The sequence below is a fragment of the Neoarius graeffei genome, chromosome 24 (genome assembly GCF_027579695.1).
Source record: "Neoarius graeffei isolate fNeoGra1 chromosome 24, fNeoGra1.pri, whole genome shotgun sequence".
In the NCBI taxonomy this organism is placed as follows: Eukaryota; Metazoa; Chordata; class Actinopteri; order Siluriformes; family Ariidae; genus Neoarius; species Neoarius graeffei.
In genome coordinates this window covers 51,377,039-51,401,912 of record NC_083592.1, presented here as the reverse complement: position 1 = coordinate 51,401,912, position 24,874 = coordinate 51,377,039, and the positions used below count along the sequence as shown (strand labels likewise).

The window sequence follows — 24,874 nt, the reverse complement described above, 5'->3', positions numbered from 1 at the left end:
AAGAAAGCTAAGGACCATAAGACAGAAAGACAGACAAAGAAAGAAAGAAAGATGGGGGCCATAAGAAAGAAAGAAAGAAAGAAAGAAAGAAAGAAAGAAAGAAAGAAAGAAAGAAAGAAAGAAAGAGACCATAAATAAAAAAGAAAGAAAGATGGGGACCATAAGAAAGAAAGAAAGAAAGAAAGAAAGAAAGAAAGAAAGAAAGAAAGAAAGAGACCATAAATAAGAAAAAGAAAGAAAGAAAGAAAGAAAGAAAGAAAGAAAGAAAGAAAGAAAGAAAGAAAGAAAAGTGCAAGGAAAAGAAAGCTAGGGACCATAAGACAGAAAGACAGACAAAGAAAGAAAGAAAGAAAGAAAGAAAGAAAGAAAGAAAGAAAGAAAGAAAGAAAGAAAGACAGGGACCATAAATAAGAAAAAGAAAGAAAGAAAGAAAGAAAGAAAGAAAGAAAGAAAGAAAGAAAGAAAGAAAAGTGCAAGGAAAAGAAAGCTAAGGACCATAAGACAGAAAGACAGACAAAGAAAGAAAGAAAGAAAGAAAGAAAGAAAGAAAGAAAGAAAGAAAGAAAGAAAGAAAAGTGCAAGGAAAAGAAAGCTAAGGACCATAAGACAGAAAGACAGACAAAGAAAGAAAGAAAGAAAGAAAGAAAGAAAGAAAGAAAGAAAGAAAGAAAGAAAGAAAGAAAAGTGCAAGGAAAAGAAAGCTAAGGACCATAAGACAGAAAGACAGACAAAGAAAGAAAGAAAGAAAGAAAGAAAGAAAGAAAGAAAGAAAGAAAGAAAGAAAGAAAGAAAGAAAAGTGCAAGGAAAAGAAAGATAGGGACCATAAGACAGAAAGACAGACAGACAAAGAAAGAAAGAAAGAAAGAAAGAAAGAAAGAAAGAAAGAAAGAAAGAAAGAAAGAAAGAAAGAAAGGGACCATAAATAAGAAAAAGAAAGAAAGAAAGAAAGAAAGAAAGAAAGAAAGAAAAGTGCAAGGAAAAGAAAGCTAAGGACCATAAGACAGAAAGACAGACAAAGAAAGAAAGAAAGAAAGAAAGAAAGAAAGAAAGAAAGAAAGAAAGAAAGAAAGAAAGAAAGAAACCATAAATAAGAAAAAGAAAGAAAGAAAGAAAGAAAGAAAGAAAGAAAGAAAGAAAGAAAGAAAGAAAAGTGCAAGGAAAAGAAAGCTAGGGACCATAAGACAGAAAGACAGACAAAGAAAGAAAGAAAGAAAGAAAGAAAGAAAGAAAGAAAGAAAGAAAGAAAGAAAGAAAGAAAAGTGCAAGGAAAAGAAAGATAGGGACCATAAGACAGAAAGACAGACAGACAAAGAAAGAAAGAAAGAAAGAAAGAAAGAAAGAAAGAAAGAGACCATAAATAAGAAAAAGAAAGAAAGAAAGAAAGAAAGAAAGAAAGAAAGAAAGAAAGAAAGAAAGAAAGAAAGAAAGAAAGAAAGAAAAGTGCAAGGAAAAGAAAGCTAGGGACCATAAGACAGAAAGACAGACAAAGAAAGAAAGAAAGAAAGAAAGAAAGAAAGAAAGAAAGAAAGAAAGAAAGAAAGAAAAGTGCAAGGAAAAGAAAGACAGGAACCATAAATAAGACAGAAAGAAAGAAAGAAAGAAAGAAAGAAAGAAAGAAAGAAAGAAAGAAAGAAAGAAAGAAAAGTGCAAGGAAAAGAAAGCTAAGGACCATAAGACAGAAAGACAGACAAAGAAAGAAAGAAAGAAAGAAAGAAAGAAAGAAAGAAAGAAAGAAAGAAAGAAAAGTGCAAGGAAAAGAAAGATAGGGACCATAAGACAGAAAGACAGACAGACAAAGAAAGAAAGAAAGAAAGAAAGAAAGAAAGAAAGAAAGAAAGAAAGAAAGGGACCATAAATAAGAAAAAGAAAGAAAGAAAGAAAGAAAGAAAGAAAGAAAGAAAGAAAAGTGCAAGGAAAAGAAAGCTAAGGACCATAAGACAGAAAGACAGACAAAGAAAGAAAGAAAGAAAGAAAGAAAGAAAGAAAGAAAAGTGCAAGGAAAAGAAAGCTAAGGACCATAAGACAGAAAGACAGACAAAGAAAGAAAGAAAGAAAGAAAGAAAGAAAGAAAGAAAGAAAGAAAGAAACCATAAATAAGAAAAAGAAAGAAAGAAAGAAAGAAAGAAAGAAAGAAAGAAAAGTGCAAGGAAAAGAAAGCTAGGGACCATAAGACAGAAAGACAGACAAAGAAAGAAAGAAAGAAAGAAAGAAAGAAAGAAAGAAAGAAAGAAAGAAAGAAAAGTGCAAGGAAAAGAAAGATAGGGACCATAAGACAGAAAGACAGACAGACAAAGAAAGAAAGAAAGAAAGAAAGAAAGAAAGAAAGAAAGAGACCATAAATAAGAAAAAGAAAGAAAGAAAGAAAGAAAGAAAGAAAGAAAGAAAGAAAGAAAGAAAGAAAGAAAGAAAGAAAGAAAAGTGCAAGGAAAAGAAAGCTAGGGACCATAAGACAGAAAGACAGACAAAGAAAGAAAGAAAGAAAGAAAGAAAGAAAGAAAGAAAGAAAGAAAGAAAGAAAAGTGCAAGGAAAAGAAAGACAGGAACCATAAATAAGACAGAAAGAAAGAAAGAAAGAAAGAAAGAAAGAAAGAAAGAAAGAAAGAAAGAAAGAAAGAAAGAAAGTGCAAGGAACAGAAAGACAAGGACCATAAGAAAGAAAGAAAGAAAGAAAGAAAGAAAGAAAGAAAGAAAGAAAGAAAGAAAGAAAGAAAGAAAAGTGCAAGGAAAAGAAAGCTAGGGACCATAAGACAGAAAGACAGACAAAGAAAGAAAGAAAGAAAGAAAGAAAGAAAGAAAGAAAGAAAGAAAGAAAGAAAAGTGCAAGGAAAAGAAAGACAGGAACCATAAATAAGACAGAAAGAAAGAAAGAAAGAAAGAAAGAAAGAAAGAAAGAAAGAAAGAAAGAAAGAAAGAAAGAAAGTGCAAGGAACAGAAAGACAAGGACCATAAGAAAGAAAGAAAGAAAGAAAGAAAGAAAGAAAGAAAGAAAGAAAGAAAGAAAGAAAAGTGCAAGGAAAAGAAAGATAAGGACCATAAGACAGAAAGACAGACAGACAAAGAAAGAAAGAAAGAAAGAAAGAAAGAAAGAAAGAAAGAAAGAAAGAAAGAAAGAAAGAAAGAAAGAAAGATGGGGACCTTAAGAAAGAAAGAAAGAAAGAAAGAAAGAAAGAAAGAAAGAAAGAAAGAAAGAAAGAAAGAAAGAAACCATAAATAAGAAAGAAAGAAAGAAAGAAAGAAAGAAAGAAAGAAAGAAAGAAAGAAAGAAAGAAAGAAAGAAACCATAAATAAGAAAGAAAGAAAGAAAGAAAGAAAGAAAGAAAGAAAGAAAGAAAGAAAGAAAAGTACAAGGAAAAGAAAGATAGGGACCATAAGACAGAGACAGACAAAGAAAGAAAGAAAGAAAGAAAGAAAGAAAGAAAGAAAGAAAGAAAGAAAGTGCAAGAAAAAGAAAGACAGGGACCATAAATAAAAAAGAAAGAAAGATGGGGACCATAAGAAAGAAAGAAAGAAAGAAAGAAAGAAAGAAAGAAAGAAAGAAAGAAAGAAAGACAGGGACCATAAATAAGAAAAAGAAAGAAAGAAAGAAAGAAAGAAAGAAAGAAAGAAAGAAAGAAAAGTGCAAGGAAAAGAAAGCTAAGGACCATAAGACAGAAAGACAGACAAAGAAAGAAAGAAAGATGGGGGCCATAAGAAAGAAAGAAAGAAAGAAAGAAAGAAAGAAAGAAAGAAAGAAAGAAAGAAAGAGACCATAAATAAAAAAGAAAGAAAGATGGGGACCATAAGAAAGAAAGAAAGAAAGAAAGAAAGAAAGAAAGAAAGAAAGAAAGAAAGAAAGAAAGAAAGAAAGAAACCATAAATAAGAAAAAGAAAGAAAGAAAGAAAGAAAGAAAGAAAGAAAGAAAGAAAGAAAGAAAGAAAGAAAGAAAAGTGCAAGGAAAAGAAAGCTAGGGACCATAAGACAGAAAGACAGACAAAGAAAGAAAGAAAGAAAGAAAGAAAGAAAGAAAGAAAGAAAGAAAGGGACCATAAATAAGAAAAAGAAAGAAAGAAAGAAAGAAAGAAAGAAAGAAAGAAAGAAAGAAAGAAAGAAAAGTGCAAGGAAAAGAAAGCTAAGGACCATAAGACAGAAAGACAGACAAAGAAAGAAAGAAAGAAAGAAAGAAAGAAAGAAAGAAAGATGGGGGCCATAAGAAAGAAAGAAAGAAAGAAAGAAAGAAAGAAAGAAAGAAAGAAAGAAAGAAAGAAAGAAAGAAAGAAACCATAAATAAAAAAGAAAGAAAGATGGGGACCATAAGAAAGAAAGAAAGAAAGAAAGAAAGAAAGAAAGAAAGAAAGAAAGAAAGAAAAGTGCAAGGAAAAGAAAGATAGGGACCATAAGACAGAAAGACAGACAGACAAAGAAAGAAAGAAAGAAAGAAAGAAAGAAAGAAAGAAAGAAAGAAAGAAAGAAAGAAACCATAAATAAGAAAAAGAAAGAAAGAAAGAAAGAAAGAAAGAAAGAAAGAAAGAAAGAAAGAAAGAAAAGTGCAAGGAAAAGAAAGCTAGGGACCATAAGACAGAAAGACAGACAAAGAAAGAAAGAAAGAAAGAAAGAAAGAAAGAAAGAAAGAAAGAAAGAAAGAAAGAAAGAAAAGTGCAAGGAAAAGAAAGACAGGAACCATAAATAAGAAAGAAAGAAAGAAAGAAAGAAAGAAAGAAAGAAAGAAAGAAAGAAAGAAAGAAAGTGCAAGGAACAGAAAGACAAGGACCATAAGAAAGAAAGAAAGAAAGAAAGAAAGAAAGAAAGAAAGAAAGAAAGAAAGAAAGAAAAGTGCAAGGAAAAGAAAGATAGGGACCATAAGACAGAAAGACAGACAGACAAAGAAAGAAAGAAAGAAAGAAAGAAAGAAAGAAAGAAAGATGGGGACCTTAAGAAAGAAAGAAAGAAAGAAAGAAAGAAAGAAAGAAACCATAAATAAGAAAGAAAGAAAGAAAGAAAGAAAGAAAGAAAGAAAGAAAGAAAGAAACCATAAGACAGATAGACAGGCAAAGAAAGAAAGAAAGAAAGAAAGAAAGAAAGAAAGAAAGAAAGAAAGAAAGAAAGAAAGAAAAGTGCAAGGAAAAGAACGACAGGGACCATTAGACAGACAGAAAGAAAGAAAGAAAGAAAGAAAGAAAGAAAGAAAGAAAGAAAGGCTGTGACAGCAGTGATCCCACTGTAGCCGTGGAACTGTAACAGCTAATGAGCCTGAAGATTAGATGAGATTTCTGCCATGTATTCCTCCTTTCCGTGTGAATCCGGTCCCCAGTGTAATTCACACTGCCTTTACTTCACTCCATCTGCTTTTGTTTACTTTTCGCAAATGCTCTTGTTTCTGTTCTGTCGTTTGTTCGTTACTTTGTTGTCTCTGTGTGTTCTGTGTTCATCTCGTAATCGTTTAGTCTGTTTAAAACCTGCTGTTTCTGCTTTTCATTGTGAAGTCTGACCAGGCATTTTTCTAACTTTTTGTCCAGGCCTCAGTTTCTTCTTTCCTTATTTGTGCTTTTTCCCCCTATTGCTTGTGATTTGACCTGTGCTCATGGATGACCCTTTTGGCATGTCACCACATCATAAATCGCAAGACAGAGTTATGATGATATGAATCGTGATTATTATCAGGCTGCGTAATCTCGTAGTATTTCCTCAATGTAACTGCATTATTTAGGCAGAAGACGGTGCAATAACGTACAACAGAGGGAATGCGCATGACTTCATCCTAGGCAACAGCTAGGTAATACAGCTCTGATGCCCCAAACACACACACACACACACACACACACACACACACACACACACGGATCTGAAATGAGAAAGACCTGTTGTATGACTATGCAAATAGATTGAAGAAGAAATCAGAGCTCTCTCTCTTTTTACAGACTGCAGAAAGATAAAGAAAAGAGAAGCAAATGAAGGGAATATAAATGTTCATAAAAGTTAATTAAGAAAGGACTGTTTTCTTAAAAGAAAATGAAAGAAAATGATTTTAATTTAACACAAAGAATGTTTAAGTTGTTAAAGAATAGGAAAATAAATGTTGCCTTTCTCGGGGGAAATAAAATTTTCTTTGTTTAATTGATTTTTTTCAAAAATATTGTGGGAAACTCGAATCATGAACCGAATCGAATCATTAATTGGGTGAATTGTTACATGCCTATTACTAGTATGTTGATATTTATGTGTTTTTTATATATATTTTTCCCCTTTTTAGCACAAGAGGCAATTTTCAACTGGGGCACAAGCCCTGTTATTATCCCTTGCCACCATGTTTATTGTTTTGTTTTGTTTTTTTCATATTTGGTTGTATTTAACTTTGGGAGTTTTTAGCCAGGTCATCACAGGGCTGACACATAGACACAGACAACCATTCACACTCACATTCACACCTACGGTCAATTTAGAGTCACCAGTTAACCTAACCTGCATGTCTTTGGACTGTGGGGGAAACCGGAGCACCCGGAGGAAACCCACGCGGACACGGGGAGAACATGCAAACTCCACACAGAAAGGCCCTCGCCGGCCACGGGGCTCGAACCCGGACCTTCTTGCTGTGAGGTGACAGTGCTAACCACTACACCACCGTGCTACCTCAATAGAGAAATATCTTATCTTATCTTATCTTATCTTATCTTATCTTATCTTTAATGTTATCATCCTGTTCTCTGACCAGTGCTTGGAATTTTGACAATTATTATTGGATTACACTTAATAAATGAAAAGCCATGGCCTAATAGTTAGAGGAACAGCTTTGGGGCCAAAAGGTTGTTAGTTTGATTCCCTGGACCAGCAGGGCTGGCTGAAATGCCCTTGAGCAAGGCACCTAACCCCCAACTGCTCTGCCAAGTGTGGTGGCGTACCTTGTGTCTGATGAGCCAAAGAAAAATTGGTGATGTGATTATCAGTTTGTGCAAGAACCCAGCCAAAAAAAAAAACTTAAAGGAGAACTGAAGTCATTTTTAAACTTGCTTTATTTCTTAATTAATGTGTTATTCAATTACATTTTCGGTTTTAGTAACCTTATATCGTGACTCGTATTGGCAACTAATTGTAATTAAATATTATACTTATCAGCCTATTCGGTTTTTAGCCGTGTTGAATTTAGTTCGTTTGGTCCACGGCAGGCGATATGGAATCAATTTTGTGCCAAAATGTTCATACAATACTTTTGAAATATCAAACAAAAACGACAAATCCAAATACAAAAAAAGAAGAAAAAAGTCAATTTTTTTAGACTGGCAAACAAATTATTCATGTAATCATGCAAAATATCAGTCTATTACTCTTCAGAAACCTTTTATTTTTGTTCCGCGTCTTTCTCAGTTTTGCTTGACGTAATTTATTTTGGTTGCGATTCCAGCTTTCTCGTTTGCGCTCCCTGACTTTTTGCTTGCAGTTTTGGCACAAACTTCACGTGTGGCTGGGCTGTCCAGGAATGCATTCCCATTGGCTAACTTGTGTTTGACTGACAGCTACGCTCAGCCATTCCCTACTCGGATTCTGGCGGACCGTTTGACGAGTGACCGATCCATTGACGGTACACAAGGATGGAGTGGACTTCAGTGGTGACTATGATATTGAATTAATTCAACAAAGTGTAAATTCAATATCATAGTCGCCACTGAAGTCCACTCGATCCTTGTCAATGGATCGGTCACTCGTCAAACGGTCCGCCAGAATCCGAGTAGGGAATGGCTGAGCGTAGCTGTCAGTCAAACACAAGTTAGCCAATGGGAATGCATTCCTGGACAGCCCAGCCACATGTGAAGTTTGTGCCAAAACTGCAAGCAAAAAGTCAGGGAGCGCAAACGAGAAAGCTGGAATCGCAACCAAAATAAATTACATCAAGCAAAACTGAGAGAGTAATAGACTGATATTTTGCACGATTACAAAAATAATTTGTTTGCCAGTCTAAAAAAGTTGACTTTTTTTTCTTTTTTTGTATTTTGATTTGTCGTTTTTGTTTGATATTTCAAAAGTATTGCATGAACATTTTGGCACAAAATTGATTCCATACAGGTGTCGCTTATCCGCGCCATCTTCACAAGACTTGTGCGAGACTTCAAAACGTGAAGTGTCAGCCAGATGTCAGTGCTGCCATTTTGAAAAGTGTTTTCCAAACAAAAAATTGCACAAAAACGAGTTTAAATGACAATTACTGCCTACTTTTTTCAAACTTTCCTGATTGCTATCAAAACAAACAAAACTTCCAGCTTGATTACGTCAGAATTCGAAAGAGTGCGCGCGCGTCTTTTGACAACGTTGGCAGATGTCGGTCGCTTTGATTTCCGCTGTACGTTTTACTTCCGTCCTACGACGTCTCGCACAGCTCTCAACGAATCTCGTTTACGCCCACTGCTTTGACATATGGACTGATATATTACAGAGCGTATTTCAAACACTCATAACTTGCTATAGCAGTGACAACATAGCGATCAAAAATGCATTCCGATATTTAATAAAATAAGATAAATAGAATTTTGATAATAAAATATTTGCCTTCAGTTCTCCTTTAAGATGCTCTTAGTGTTAAGAGGCTTTTGGGAAACCCACCCCTGATCAATCAATTATATGGAGGAACGTGTCTCATAAAAGATATATATGATATATGAGAGAGACGTTACGCTATAATAATAATAATAATAATAATAATAATAATAATAATAATAATACAGGGAAGGAAAGGAAGTGTTATATCTATAACATATAATAAATATAATCACGTAGATATTCAGACTGACATTTGATTCATTTCTAAATTTAATAAAATTCCTATATTTAATAAAATGAAATAAATATAATTTTGACAATAAAAAAATTGCCTTCAGTTCTCCTTTAATAAATGCTGTACCATGAACCTGCATCCTGTTTCTAACTGCATATTACAGTGGTGAGGAGGCTGCTCATTCCATGTTGAAATATCTCTGATTTGACTTGTCATTAATTCTCTTATCATTGCCCCTACACTGTCCTCCATGATGTCCCCCCCGCCGCTTGTACTCCAAGCTGCTACCTGATTGGATGACTGATTTACAAAAAAAAAAGTAGCTGTGCTTTTTGAAGCAGCATGTCTACCTGCCTTGAGGCCACTTCCTGTAACCACATTTCAAACATGAGCTGGTGGTTGAGGAGAAAACGGATAATGAAACCAAATTAGATTGAATAAATCCTCCACTTTGACCATCCACTTGTTCCAGTTGCTGATTTCAGATGCCTCGGTTCTTCTCCAGTGGCAGGCCATTCACTCAATTCACTGGATGATTGTGTTTGAAAGTTTTGAAATGAATGAGTGACGCCATAATTTGTGGCTCTAATATCATTAAAAAAAAATCAGGTTTCACAAATGGAGCAAAGCGCTCTATATCTGTGCATGTATCAGTATCAGTAACACTTTTCATTAATGTCCTTGCCGACAAGACGGACGATTGGCTCTTTTTCCTGAGTGTTATGCTCCGTCCTGATCGGTAACACTGTCCCGACTCATACTGTCTCTGTAAAAACTAGCAATGCACCAATACCATTGTCTTCAGAGTGGTGTTTTTTGGTCCCTCTCAATATTTAATTATCACGAATAGTGATGGTGAAATTCACAACCTACTTTGGATTTATCCCATGAAAATATCACATCAGTTCAGTCAGGTTCCATGCCCGAACTGATAATCACATAATCAGTTTTCCCTCTGGCTAATCAGACACAAGGTATGCTACCACTCTTGTCAGAGCAAGGGCACTTAAGCCAGTCCTGCTGGTCCAGGGAATTGAACCAGCAACCTTTTGGACCCAACGCTGTTTCTCTAACCATTAAGCCATGGCTTCCCCTATAGCACATGTGCCAAAGAAAATCACACATGCCTATGTTCATGCATTTAAACAATAAGTGGTGGGTTTCCCAAAAGCCTCTTAATGCTAAGAGCATCTTAGCTAGGAGATCATTTAACTACCATTTAACGATGATCTTTGTGCTATGATGCTTTTGGGAAACCCACCCAAGGCAAGTTCTTTATAGCATTTATAACAAGTGTGCATTAGCTATCTAAAGAGTGTATTAGCATAGCTACATGCAGGTTTTCTTTCACTTGGAAAGAATAATATGGCTTCTTTACAGCTCCAAGTAAAGTCAATGAATGCTGCTGGTCCAGGGAATCAAACCAACAACCTTTTGGACTCAAAGCTTTCTAACCTTTAGGTTATGGCTTCCCCCTTAACGAGCATTCACTGTATTGGTTGCTAGTAATTAACTCCTCATGCTGAGTTTTATGTCCATAAGAACCAAAAGGTCGCCAGTTTGATTCCCTGGAACAGCAGGAATGGCTGAAGTGCCTTTGAGCAAGGTACCTAACCCCCAACTGCTCCCCAGGCTGCTCTGGGTATGTTGTACGGTATGTTGTATGTCGCTCTGGATAAGAGCGTCTGCTAAATTCATGGAATGTAATGTAATGTCCAAGATGTTTGATCAGATCACTTGTATTGTTGTGAAAATGCTGTAGTTCCTCTGCATGATATTTTCACAGAACACAGTTTAATTTGCTATCATTAATTAATCATGCTATATGTATGTACACACATACATCCAGATCATTGTCATTTCATAATGACAATGGTGGGCGGCATGGTGGTGTAGTGGTTAGCACTGTCACCTCACAGCAAGAAGGTCCTGGGTTCGAGCCCAGTGGCTGACGGGGTCCTTTCTGTGTGGAGTTTGCATGTTCTCCTCGTGTCCGCGTGGGTTTCCTCCGGGTGCTCCGGTTTCCTCCACAGTCCAAAGACATGCAGGTTAGGTTAACTGGTGGGTCTAAACTGACCGTAGGTGTGAATGTGAGTGTGAATGGTTGTTTGTCTCTATGTGTCAGCCCTGTGATGATCTGGTGACTTGTCTAGGGTATACCCCGCCTCTCGCCCATTGTCAGCTGGGATAGGCTCCTACGACCCTGCACAGGATAAGTGGCTACAGATAATGGATGGATTTACCGAACCATTACTGGAGTAAAATGCAAAACTGGGATCAGGTTTGACACAGTTTTCAATCTGATTTTATGCTCTATTAGTATAGTCTCTTCTTCTTCCTTGTCCAGCATTGTTACTAGGTCGGGTCCCATGTCATATTAATTGAAGAACAACAACAACTTTATTCATCACATAGCCACTTGTGAAATTCATCTCTGCATTTAACCCATCTGAAGCAGTGAACACACACATGTGAGCAATGAGTGCACACACATGCCAGAGCAGTGGGCAGCCATGCTAACAGCACCCAGGGAGCAGTTGGGGGTTAGGTGCCTTGCTCAAGGGCACTTCAGTCCAAGGCCATCCCATGTTAACCTAACCACATACAAACGCCACGCAGAAAGGTCCCTGTCAGCCACTGGGCTCGAACCCAGAACATTCTGTGAGGTGACAGTGCTAACCACGACACTAACGTGCCGCATAATTGGGGCATAGTTTTACACCGGATGCCCTTCCTGGCACAACCCTCCCATTTCTGAGCTTGGGAAACAACCATACACACACACACAGGCAATTTAGAGTCACCAGTTAACCTAACCTGCATGTCTTTGGACTGTGGGGGAAACCGGAGCACCCGGAGGAAACCCACGTGGACAACATGCAAACTCCGCACATAAAGGCCCTCGCTGGCCACTGGGCTCGAACCCAGAACCTTCTTGCTGTGAGGTGACAGTGCTAACCACTACACCACTGTGCTGCCCCTCTATTATTATACTATAGGATGTGAATTGTCTTAAAGTTAGTACACTCAGTTGCTGTGATGTCATCAGTATTGGATCACCGTTCAGTACACACACTAATACACACAGCTCTGATATCTGTATCAGGTCAAAAAAAATTGGATGTGTGCATTCTTACGGTGTTATAGTGATCTAGTAATATGCACCAATGCCTCAGATTCTATTCTATTCTATTCTATTCTATCCCAAACCATTTGACAGAAATATAAGAAATTCCTGAACCCTATGAGTAAAAATAACTCGTTTATTTTTGACGTGTGTAAAAGTGCTTTAGCTCTGCTGTCTTTCTTTCGCTCTCTCTCATATCAGACCTCACTAATCCGCTCTTGAAGTGTGTGTGGGTATGTGCCTGCCTTTGTTTGTGTGTTAGTCTGCCACTTCTTGACAATGTTTACAATTTGCCTTGCATATCGGCTGATACGCTGCAGCCGCATGGAACTGACGCAGGTGCTCGAGACACGGGTGCGTGTGTGTGTGTATGTGTTGGGGGGCTGGCAAGATGGTTTTGTTCATCACGCTGTCCGCTGTAATAACCTGTCACCTCAGAGTATCACAAAGCACAAACCCCTCTCCTGCTTACGGCTGATATTGGAATGAGCCGCTTCCTGACGAAAGCCGTATGTCAAAATACTACTTCTGATGCAACATAAAAATATTTTAACGTTTTGGAAAGACAACATGTTTCCTCACAAGTGTGTTTCTCGTCTGGCGTAGACACTCCAATCGGTTTATGGTCAAGTTGCATCTGAGATTTATTAAACACACCAGTCATGAGTCATATAGCTTCGGGCTAGTTTTAGTACAGAGCAACGGACTTCTAAACATAACTTGCTTTTGTTTGTGAACAACAACTTTCCCAGTACTGAAGTCTAGAAACATACTGAATGGAAGTATAATGAGCATCAAACACCTTGTTCTGATGGACTCCTCTCGAGTCAATAATGATTTGAATTATTACTTTAACCTTGAGGAAAATCAATAGACTAGACCTGAAAATTGCAATTGAAATTGATTTTAGTTCACACACACACACACACACACACACACACACACACACACACACACACACACACACACGACGGTATCTGTAAAAGAACACATTTTCCTTCAGGAACAAAAAATAATCATTTTTAGAAAACTGAGATTACCGTCACTTATCATTTGGCTTGCACTTTGAAAAAAAAGGAATACTTAATGCTTTTTTTTTTAAGAAAAAAAAAATCAAGTTCAGAGCACAGGTTTGCTGTTTGTTTCATGTTCAAGTGATCTGTGGAATGCCTGTGATTTTTGATTTTCCACCAATTTAGACTTGAAGTCGTGGCACAGGAAGGAAAATGAATTGCACTGGAAATAAATAAATAAATAAATAAATAAATTGGTGATGATGATGATGATGATGATGATGATGAAGATGATGATGAAGATGAAGAAAAAGAAGAAGAAATGGCACCAGGCTGCTTCCTGAGTTACTAGAAAACTATAATGGTCATAACAGACTAATCAATCGATTATATGGAGCAACGTGTCTCATAGACGATATAGAGAGAGATGTCATGCTATAATAATAATAATCATGATAATAATAATAATAAATGGAATGGAAGGGAATGGAAGGGAAGGAAGTGTTATAGCGATAATATATAACAAATATAATCATGTAAATATTCAGAAAGACAGTTTATTCATGATCCTATCTCATAAACTGGAAATAAATAGAAGAAGAAGAAGAAGAAGAAGAAGAAGAAGAAGAAGAAGAAGCACCAGGCTGCTTCCTGAGTTACCAGAAGACTGTAATTGTCATAATACTCCGTGCTGAGTTTCCCAAAAGCATCGTAGCACAAAGATCATCATTAAATGGTAGAGCGAGCAGCACAATGAAAACTCTCTCTCTCTCTCCTAGTTAAAGGAGAACCGAAGTCATTTTTAAACTTGCTTTATTTCTTAATTAATGTGTTATTCAATTACATTTTCGGTTTTAGTAACCTTATATCGTGACTCGTATTGGCAATTAATTGCAATTAAATATTATACTTATCGGCCTATTCGGTTTTTATCCGTGTTGAATTTAGTTCGTTTGGTCCACGGCAGGCGTCGCTTATCCGCGTGATCTTCATGAGACTTGTGCGAGACTTCGAAACATGAAGTGTCAGCCAGGTGTCAGTGCCGCCATTTTGAAAACTGTTTTCCAAACGAAGTATTGCACAAAAACGAGTTTAAATAACGATTACTACCTACTTTTTTCAAACTTTCCTGATCGCTATCAAAACAAACAAAACTTCCGGCTTGATTACGTCAGAATTCGAAAGAGGGCATGCGCGTCTTTTGATGACGTTGGCAGATGTCGGTCACTTTGATTTCCGCTGTACGTTTTACTTCCGTCCTACGATGTCTTGCACAGGTCTCAACAAATCTCGTTTATGGCCATCGCTTTGACATATGGACTGATATATTACAGAGCGTATTTCAAACACTCATAACTTGCTATAGCATTGACAACATAGTGATCAAAAATGCATTCTGATATTTAATAAAATAAGATAAATAGAATTTTGATAATAAAATATTTGCCTTCAGTTCTCCTTTAAGATGCTCTTAGTGTTAAGAGGCTTTTGGGAAACCCACCCCTGATCAATCAATTATATGGAGGAACGTGTCTCATAAAAGATATATATGATATATGAGAGAGACGTCACGCTATAATAATAATACAGGAAAGGAAAGGAAGTGTTATATCTATAACATATAATAAATATAATCACGTAGATATTCAGACTGACATTTGATTCATTTCTAAATGGTTCTATCTCATAAACTGGAAATAAATAGATGAAGAAGAAGAAGAAGAAGAAGAAGAAGAAGAAGAAGAAGAGGAAGAAGCAGAAGAAGAAGAAGAAGAAATGGCACCAGGCTGCTTACTGAGTTACCAGAAGACTATAATTGTCATAACAGACTGATCAATATGAGATAATGGAGCAACGTGTCTCATCGACAATATATGAGATAAATGAGAGAGACGTCACGCAATAATAATAATAATAATAATAGGAAGAAGAAGAAAGGAAAGGAAGTGTTATAGCTATGATGTATAACAAATATAATCATGTAAATATTCAGAAAGACATTTGATTCATTTCTAGATGGTTCTATCTCATAAATTGGAAATAAATAGAAGAAGAAGCAGAAATGGCACCAGGCTGCTTACTGAGTTACCAGAAGACTATAACGGTCATAACAGACTGATCAATCGATATGGAGCAACATGTCTCATAGACAATATATGAGATATGAGAGAGACGTCACACAATAATAATAATAATAATAATAATAATAATAATAATAATAATAATGAAGGGAAGTGTTATATCTATAACATATAATAAATATAATCATGTAAATATTCAGACAGTTTATTCATTTCTAGATGGTTCTATCTCATAAACTGGCATCCTCACAATAACATTACATTACAGCAGACACTGTTATCCAGAGCAACGTGCAACATACCCAGAGTAGCCTGGGGAGTAGATGAGGGTTCGGTGCCTTGCTCAAGGGCACTTTAACCATCCCTGCTGGTCCAGGGAATCAAACCGGCGACCTTTTGGTCCTGAAGCTGCTTCTCTAACCTTTAAACCATGTCTTGATCCGTGAAGGGAAAGAACAATGAACTCTCTAAGGAAAATTGGGAATTAATTAACATGGCTATAGCCAGTATTCTGCTCACCAACAGAAAGCTAAACCAGTGGAAAGTTTAAAGCAATGTTGTTGTTTTTTTACATGACAGTGCAACACTGATTCCTTCACTGGAATGAAAGACACTGAGAGCGAACTCAGTAACAGGTGCTCTGAGACTGGAAGTGCCACTGCATGCGCTTCTGAGCCATGATCCATGATCAGTGCATTCGGTTGTGTTTTCAACAGTAGATCTTATCATCTAGGAGTTGGATAGATTTAGATTCCTCAGAAGAAAGCCAATGAGGGGAGAAAACTCCGAGACATGACTAAGAGGACTCTGATTTTTGGTGCGTAATGATGATGAGGATGAGGAGGAGGAGGTTAAAAAAAAGAAGAAGAAGAAGAAGAAGAAGAAGAAGAAGAAGAAGAAGAAAGAAAAGCTAATCTATGATGCACTACAGTGCGATCAGACTCACCCTCCACTTCATCTTCAGGTAGGTTGACCGGTGTCCCGTACGAGAGGATGTCCGGGATGGTGCAGATTCCGCGGTACATCAAAGTGGAAGTGACGGGGTGCATGGGCATGTCTGCGCGCGGTCCCGATCTTCATATAATCACCTCAAAGTCCGCGCCGCGACAACTTTTCCTCCACTCGCCCCTCCACGCTGCTCAGTGCAGACACTCCGCAGACACAACAAGGCGCGTGCCTCTCCTCCGGGGAGAAACAGGCGCAAAGCAGCGCTCGCATTCCTCTCCTCTCACACCAGGCGCGCGGCGAGCTGTCCGTGGTCCTGACGCGCGCGCGACGACGATCCTGAAATCACGTGCATCATTAGGTAGGGTCCGTTTAATCACTCCTCTCTATCTCATCACTTCTGCTCGAAGTACCTGCTCAAGGTGACTGAGCTGATGCGCATTGTTGGAGATTGTTCTCTTTTTTTCCTTCTTCTTCTTTTTTTTTCAGGACCGTTTTCTCACTCGTTGCCAAGGCGACGCGTGAAGGCGGCGCTCCATCACCATTACCATATTACCGCTTACCAACCACTGGATGCATGCAGTTCCTAACTTCTGATTTTTTTTTCTTTCACAGCAAGAAGGTGGGCGGCGCGGTGGTGTAGTGGTTAGCGCTGTCGCCTCACAGCAAGAAGGTCCTGGGTTCGAGCCCCGTGGCCGGCGAGGGCCTTTCTGTGTGGAGTTTGCATGTTCTCCCCGTGTCCGCGTGGGTTTCCTCCGGGTGCTCCGGTTTCCCCCACAGTCCAAAGACATGCAGGTTAGGTTAACTGGTGACTCTAAATTGAGCGTAGGTGTGAATGTGAGTGTGAATGGTTGTCTGTGTCTATGTGTCAGCCCTGTGATGACCTGGCGACTTGTCCAGGGTGTACCCCGCCTTTCGCCCGTAGTCAGCTGGGATAGGCTCCAGCTTGCCTGCGACCCTGTAGAAGGATAAAGCGGCTAGAGATAATGAGATGAGATGAGATGAGCAAGAAGGTCCGGGTTCGAGCCCCGTAGCCGGCGAGGGCCTTTCTGGGTTTCCTCCAGGTGCTCCGGTTTCCTCCACAGTCCAAAGACATGCAGGTTAGGTTAACTGGTGACTCTAAATTGAGCGTAGGTGTGAATGTGAGTGTGAATGGTTGTCTGTGTCTATGTGTCAGCCCTGTGATGACCTGGCGACTTGTCCAGGGTGTACCCCGCCTTTCGCCCGTAGTCAGCTGGGATAGGCTCCAGCTTGCCTGCGACCCTGTAGAACAGGATAAAGCGGCGAGAGATAATGAGATCTTCAACTGGACTAATGGTAAATAATAAATAATTCATCACTGTGCAAGTCTTAGGCAAGTGCAAAGAAATGCTGTCGAGCAAAGATGGATTCAAAATAATGAAATGGAGAAGTGGCCTGGAGGGTACACAGGAAAAAATGACTGAGCAATTTTTACCAGAGCTAAAAGTATTTTCCTTGAAAATAATTGATTTCGCTCTATTTTGAGTTTAGAGAGTAAAATCTGAAGGAAAAACAGCTCGAGAGCAACTTTTACTCTTTTTACAGAGGAACCAAATGTTATTTGGTGTAAAGTAAAATTTTCTTCAATTTGAGGAGAGAAGTACCATAGCTTTGTGACCGAAAGGTTGCCGGTTTGATTCCCTGGACCAGCAGGAATGGATGAAGTGACCTTGAGCAAAGCACCTAACCCTAAACTGCTCCCTGGGTGGGGTGTGTCAGGGTCCTGTTGTACATCACTCTGGATAAGAGCGTCTGCTATAATGTAATAAAAAAAATGCTTAAAAAATAGTAGTCTCAGGTAGAGTGAGTGCAGTTTTACTCGGAAATGAGCTGTAGGTTTTACTGAGCATCTGTCAGAACGAGCCACAGTTCTTCTGGACACTTTGACTGTCATACTCGCTTCTTTATTTTGCACCAAAACCCAGTAGCCTTCATTATGTTGGTTTTTTTTTGTAATTATATAATACACTGCTTTCTTTACTGACATACAAACCTTAGTCTCTACCTGTGGTCTGAACTACATAAAAGAACTCTTTCAAATACAACAAACCCATGATCATTTAAGAGTGGGTAACCTCAGACTAGCGCAACCAACATTGAACAGCAAATGGACTCCTAGATCATTTACCGATCTGGTGACTCATACAGTATGTGGAACAATGACATGTTGATTCTCTATCCATCCATCATTTGTAGCCGCTTATCCTGTTCTACAGGGTCGCAGGCAAGCTGGAGCCTATCCCAGCTGACTACGGGCAAAAGGCGGGATACACCCTGGACAAGTCGCCAGCTCATCACAGGGCTGACACATAGACACAACCATTCACACTCACATTCACACCTACGCTCAATTTAGAGTCACCAGTTAACCTAACCTGCATGTCTTTGGACTGTGGGGGAAACCGGAGCACCCGGAGGAAACCCACGCAGACACGGGGAGAACATGCAAACTCCACACAGAAAGGCCCTCACCGGCCACGGGGCTCGAACCCGGACCTTCTTGCTGTGAGGCAACAGTGGTAACCACTACACCACCGTGCCGCCATTGATTCTCTAATCAAGTTTGAAAGCACCATAAAGAAAATGAATCTTATTAGTGGGACATTGTGCAAATGTAATATTTGTGATCAATATGAGTTAAAATGCATTTATTTATATTCTCAACTTAATGACATAATTTTACATTTTTTATTTTTAATTTTAATATTATGTCATATCAGAGCTTCTTGATATGTATTTGATATTTACTTACAGTCATTTAGTTATTAGTTGTTATATTTGTCTAGTCATTATAGTTACTTATTAATGTCTGTTTTTTCATGTTTTTAATTTAGATCTTTTGAGTTCAAATGTATTTGTTACACGACTTTGACTCATTCATTTATTTATCGAAGGTAAATAAAGCTATGATTGATATAGCTATGATACAAACATTTTTCTTTAACGTTTCATTTTGCCCTGGAAAAGTAATATTTGGAATATAAAATGTGTTGTACTGACTCAATAATTTAGAAAGCATCAAATAAAAAAAATCTATAGCTAAAAAACTGTAGACTATCCTGCTGCTGTTGTGGTCCCATATGGATACGGTACCATAAAAATTTACACACACACACATACACAAAAGTTTCACTTTTACTTTGGTGGATAATTTCATCTAGAAATTATCATTGGACCTACAAACTTCTGCTGTAATCAGAAAGACTGTCCTGTAATCAAACCAGCACTCTTAACAATCTGCTCATATTGAACACTCAAACTGTTGCCAGTCCATCACAGGGCACCATGGATACACTCATTCACACACAGGTCACCAATCCATCAACTGGCATGCTTTTGTGCTTTTGTGTGGTTGGAGGAAACCCAAGAACCTGGAGGAAACCCACACAGACATGGAGAGAATGTGCAGACAGTACTCCAAGCTCAGGATCAAATCCTGGAACTGTGAGACTTTAACTATATCATCCATCCATCCATTATCCATAACTGCTTATCCTGTGCAGGGCTGTGGGCAAGTTGGAGCCTATCCCAGCTGACTATGGGCGAGAGGCAGGGTACACCCTGGACAAGTCACCAGATTATCGCAGGGCTGACACATAGATACAAACAACCATTCACACTCACATTCACACCTACAGTCAATTTAGAGCCACCAATTAGCTTAACCTGCATGTCTTTGGACTGTGGGGGAAACCGGAGCACCCGGAGGAAACCCACACAGACATGGGGAGAACATGCAAACTCCACATAGAAAAGCCCCCGTCAGCCACTGGGCTTGAACCCAGAACCTTCTTACTGTGAGGTGACAGTGCTTAGCACTACACTCCCGTGCCACCTACCATAACTATATCATTGTAGAGAATAATAATTCCATAATTCCAGCTTGAATACAGTAAATATGCATATTTACATTAATCTACACTCCACAGAAGGGCCATTTAGAGTAATCTGGAAGGTACTGGAAGTCAGATCTGAAACCATTTCCAATCCAGGACCAACCACAAACTGACAATCCAGTCCTAATCCAGACTTTCGCTTGCTCTCAATCACATGCCTATTATGGAGGACTTTCACTGATGTCACATATTTTTGTTTATCATGCAGCATCCATCATATTGCCAGGCAAGCAAAGAAACAGCCATGACACTTGGTAATGAAAATCAAAATGACTGCAGTCAGTACAATCTCTCAGAAATTATAAAAATTTTAGATTATACCAGCAGATCGCTTTACATCCAAAAACTGAAACATGCAGGCATCACAGATCCATATAACTTACCCACAAATGTCGCATCCAACGCCCACATCCAGATCTACATTTTAACATTCCATAGACCTTTCACACTAACCTGATATAAAATGTTCTCCATACACACAGGAATGTTTCATCTTTCAGTCTTCCTGTTTAAAACGCTAGTCATACGAAAATGACATCACCCTTGGAGATAATACCTTATAAAACTAGACATGTTAAATAGTTTACTGTCTAAACTGTATTTTAATACGAGACCAGGAACATGTTCTATTTAGCCGGTAAAATTTGGCTCTTTGAGTCCGCCATTACACGAATGAGTTTCTGGTAAGTTATTGTGAATTCAAAGGAAGTGACGTCATACACGCAATGCTTGAAAGTTTGCGGCATTTCTGGCTTCGTCTGCTTTGCAAAATGTAGCACATTTTTAACAATTTTTTTTTTAATTTCAAAACAAAAATGAAACTAAAGCATGCCTCCTAAGAGGTGTGTCGTTCAAGGATGTTCAAGTGTAGCCGATTAAAAAAAAACAAAACAGGATTTTAAATCATCCTCAGCCAACCAACCAGAGATTGAGGATGAATTTGAAGAGCTTCTGTCATCTTTTTCAAAAGAATCAGTATCAAGAATGCACGCCATCGCTGAGAATATCACAGAGTTGGTGTGGACACAAAAGAAGGCAATTGTGCATATGACATCACACATGCAGCGCCGCTGACCAATAAATTGTTGTGATCTAATGGTGGACAAGCTTTTAGTGATTTTAGGAACAGAATTCAGAAGCAAAAAATTTCTTTTTCGAACCAAATTTTAATTTATCGTGAACTTTACAACCTATTTCAGCATATCACACACAGAAAACCCGGGATTTTATGACATCGTTTTTGTAAGACTAGCACTTTAACTGCAGCTCACCATTTTTCTAATCTTTCTGGGTTCATCAGGAAGCAGTGAAAAGTTAAACCAGGTTTATCTCCACGTTTGTTATTACATCCAAAAGCACTACAGGTCTCTGGCATTGTTCTTTCAGATGTAACTTCTACAAGTTTATCTGGAGATGTTTACTGAATTGGGCTTACAATCACTCGGGTACACTTGTCCTGGTTGCTGGCAAACACAAAGCTCGCCAGGCAACATGGCCATGTAAACAATCGTCAGTTGCGATGACGTCATGTGAAAGTCCTCGACTGAGCTTTTCATTTACATTAATCTCATTTGGCTGAGATCAAACTGAGGTTTTTAAAAAAAAAAGTGGTGGGGGCAACCTTAGAGTGAAGGAAGCTTGGAATGATGCACAATTTGATGGATTTTCTGTCAGTAACCACATTAAATCTAGTGTGTTAAAGCATAAAAACTAACAAACTGTGCTGGACTCTGGATCTGCATGACCACAGCTGTCAAATTGAATTGACCCTATTCCAGTCCAATCACTGGTTGAAATCAAATTCACTATAAACAGCCAGAAACTGTAACCGAATTATATTTCAACCCAATTATTTCCATAGCCCAAGGGCATTCGATTTAAACCCAAAGTGATTACAAATAACCACTGAGGGCGTGGCTCAATCTGGCATGATTGTTTCAAGCACAGTCAGTCACAAGCTATAACAATCGGGCTGTGAATAATGATCCTGCACTGCTTCAGGTCTTTCACCTCAGTTGAAAAAGATATTATAGTTTGTTCGTCCACGTAATTACAATGCGAACAATTTTCACTGGATGGGTTCTCAGCCCAGTCCTGAGGGAGCTCTCATCTTGTCTGGTCTGACCGTCACTCTGTTCCTGCTGTACATGGACCGGGTCAGCTCATGCTGCAGAATTTTGATGTCTTGCCTTGGGTCTGTTAGATGCTGCAACATGAGGAAAGTGTGATCTCTGATATAGAGGGCTTTTTAAATTGGTCTGTAAACATGGCACAGAAGTTGTTCTTAATTTAATCCAGCTGTCTTTTGTTTGTTCAGCAGCTAAAAGTTTCCAAGCACCATGACATCCTCTGATTTTAGACATTATAGGTGCAACCATGTTAACATTTTTTTCTTGTAGTCTTGGTTTCACATTTGATCTTCCCATGCCAGGACCTGGTCTTCCCAGGCAGTCGCCCGCCCCAGTACGAACCAGTGGCGGGTTTCCCAAAAGTCTCTTAACACTAAGAGCATCTTAACTAGGAGAGAGAGCATTCACTGTGTTGCTCGCTTTACCATTTAGCGATGATCTTTGTGATGTGATGCTTTTGGGAAACTCAGGCCAGGCCTTTAAGGCACATTGGCCAGAGACCAAAAAGCCCTCGGCCTTTCGCCTAATACAGCTAGGGTTACAGTGGGGGACTGGTCCTCTGGTCACCGCAAGAGTTTGACTCTCTACTCACATCTGTATTGCAGCATGCCTTGCCAGATGGCACCATGACATCCTCTGATTTTAGACATTATAGGTGCAACCATGTTAAAAATCTTTTCTTGTAGTCTTGGTTTCACATTTGATTTTCCAGTGCCAGGACCTGGTCTTCCCAGGCAGTCGCCCGTCCCAGTACGAACCAGTGGCGGGTTTCCCAAAAGTCTCTTAACACTAAGAGCATCTTAACTAGGAGAGAGAGCATTCATTGTGTTGCTCGCTTTACCATTTAGCGATGATCTTTATGATGTCATGCTTTTGGGAAACTCAGGCCAGGCCTTTAAGGCACATTGGCCAGAGACCAAAAAGCCCTCGGCCTTTCGCCTAATACAGCTAGGGTTACAGTGGGGGACTGGTCCTCTGGTCACCGCAAGAGTTTGACTCTCTACTCACATCTGTATTGCAGCATGCCTTGCCAGATGGCACCATTTTTATGATAGTCTTTGGTATGACCTGACTGTGAATAGAACTCATAATCTCCTGAGCAAAAGGTAAACACTCTAACCACTAGGCCAGTTTGCAGTGCATGGGTTTGATATTGACACAACATATTTGACATATTGTAGTAGGTGGCGATGCGAGGGAAGGGATGAGGATTTGAGATGAAAGAGTGATGTTTCTGTCCTCTCTCTCTCTCTCTCTCTCTCTCAGGAATCTGAGGGTGTGTGTGGCCATGAACAGAGTAAAGCTGATTAGCAGGATAGGCAACGAGTGCTAAAAAGCTGCACTTCTCCTTTAAATTTTACATTGCTGCCCACTAGCCATGCCAAGGGACACAAGCATCAACAAATCCAATCCCATATGCATTCTTGTTCTGGGTCTGTTCTGTTCTTTCAGTGTGCTGATTAAATTTATTGATTATGTCGCATCAATGAACTTACTTTAATAAATACACTATACACTATTGGATATAATAATGGGCATATTGGCTTTGGTGCAACCAAACACTAAAAAGACAGTATATAAACGATATAAAAGACATAAATTAGCTCTTTATTCATCTCCAAAAATATTCCTCCATGTTGAATGGTGGATGAGGAACCTATCCCAAGAAAACTGAGAGGGATGGATGGAAAGCCAGTCCATCCTTGAAAGAGTGATGTTTCTGTCCTATATACTGTATGTATATAACATATACAGTGGTGCATGAAAGTTTGTGAACCCTTTAGAATTTTCTATATTTTTGCATAAATATGACCAAGAACATCATCAGATTTTCACACAAGTCTTAAAAGTAGATAAAGAGAACTCAGTTAAACAAATGAGACAAAAAATATTAAACTAGGTCATTTATTTACTGAGGAAAATGATCCAATATTACATATCTATGAGTGGCAAAAGTATGTGAACCTTTGCTTTCAGTATCTGGTGTGACCCCCTTGTGCAGCAATAACTGCAACTAAACGTTTGCGGTAACTGTTGATCAGTCCTGCACACCGGCTTGGAGGAATTTTAGCCCATTCCTCCGTACAGAACAGCTTCAACTCTGGGATGTTGGTGGGTTTCCTCACATGAACTGCTCGCTTCAGGTCCTTCCACAACATTTCGATTGGATTAAGGTCAGAACTTTGACTTGGCCATTCGAAAACATTAACTTTATTCTTCTTTAACCATTCTTTGGTAGAACGACTTGTGTGCTTAGGGTCGTTGTCTTGCTGCATGACCCACCTTCTCTTGAGATTCAGTTCATGGACAGATGTCCTGACATTTTCCTTTAGAATTCGCTGGTATAATTCAGAATTCATTATTCCATCAATGATGGCAAGCCGTCCTGGCCCAGATGCAGCAAAACAGGCCCAAACCATGATACTACCACCACCATGTTTCACAGATGGGATAAGGTTCTTATGCTGGAATGCAGTGTTTTCCTTTCTCCAAACATAACGCTTCTCATTTAAACGAAAAGGTTCTATTTTGGTCTCATCCATCCACAAAACATTTTTCCAATAGCCTTCTGGCTTGTCCACGTGATCTTTAGCAAACTGCAGATGAGCAGCAATGTTCTTTTTGGAGAGCAGTGGCTTTCTCCTTGCAACCCTGCCATGCACACCATTGTTGTTCAGTGTTCTCCTGATGGTGGACTCATGAACATTAACATTAGCCAATGTGAGAGAGGCCTTCAGTTGCTTAGAAGTTACCCCAGGGGCCTTTGTGACCTCGCCGACTATTACACGCCTTGCTCTTGGAGTGATCTTTGTTGGTTGACCACTCCTGGGGAGGGTAACAATGGTCTTGAATTTCCTCCATTTGTACACAATCTGTCTGACTGTAGATTGGTGGAGTCCAAACTCTTTAGAGATGGTTTTGT

The 24,874-nt window shown here is 38.7% G+C and overlaps 1 protein-coding gene across 1 annotated transcript in view; it reads right to left on the bottom strand.

Moving 5' to 3' along the window:
• The window catches only part of LOC132872147 (calcium-binding protein 7), a 93,570-nt gene extending 77,555 nt beyond the window's left edge, over positions 1–16,015 (bottom strand). Inside the window, exon 1 of the mRNA XM_060906757.1 lies at positions 15,907–16,015. Within this exon, the coding sequence (XP_060762740.1) occupies positions 15,907–16,015 (109 nt within the window). The remainder of the gene's footprint in view (positions 1–15,906) is intronic.
• Between the last annotated feature and the right edge of the window lie 8,859 nt (positions 16,016–24,874).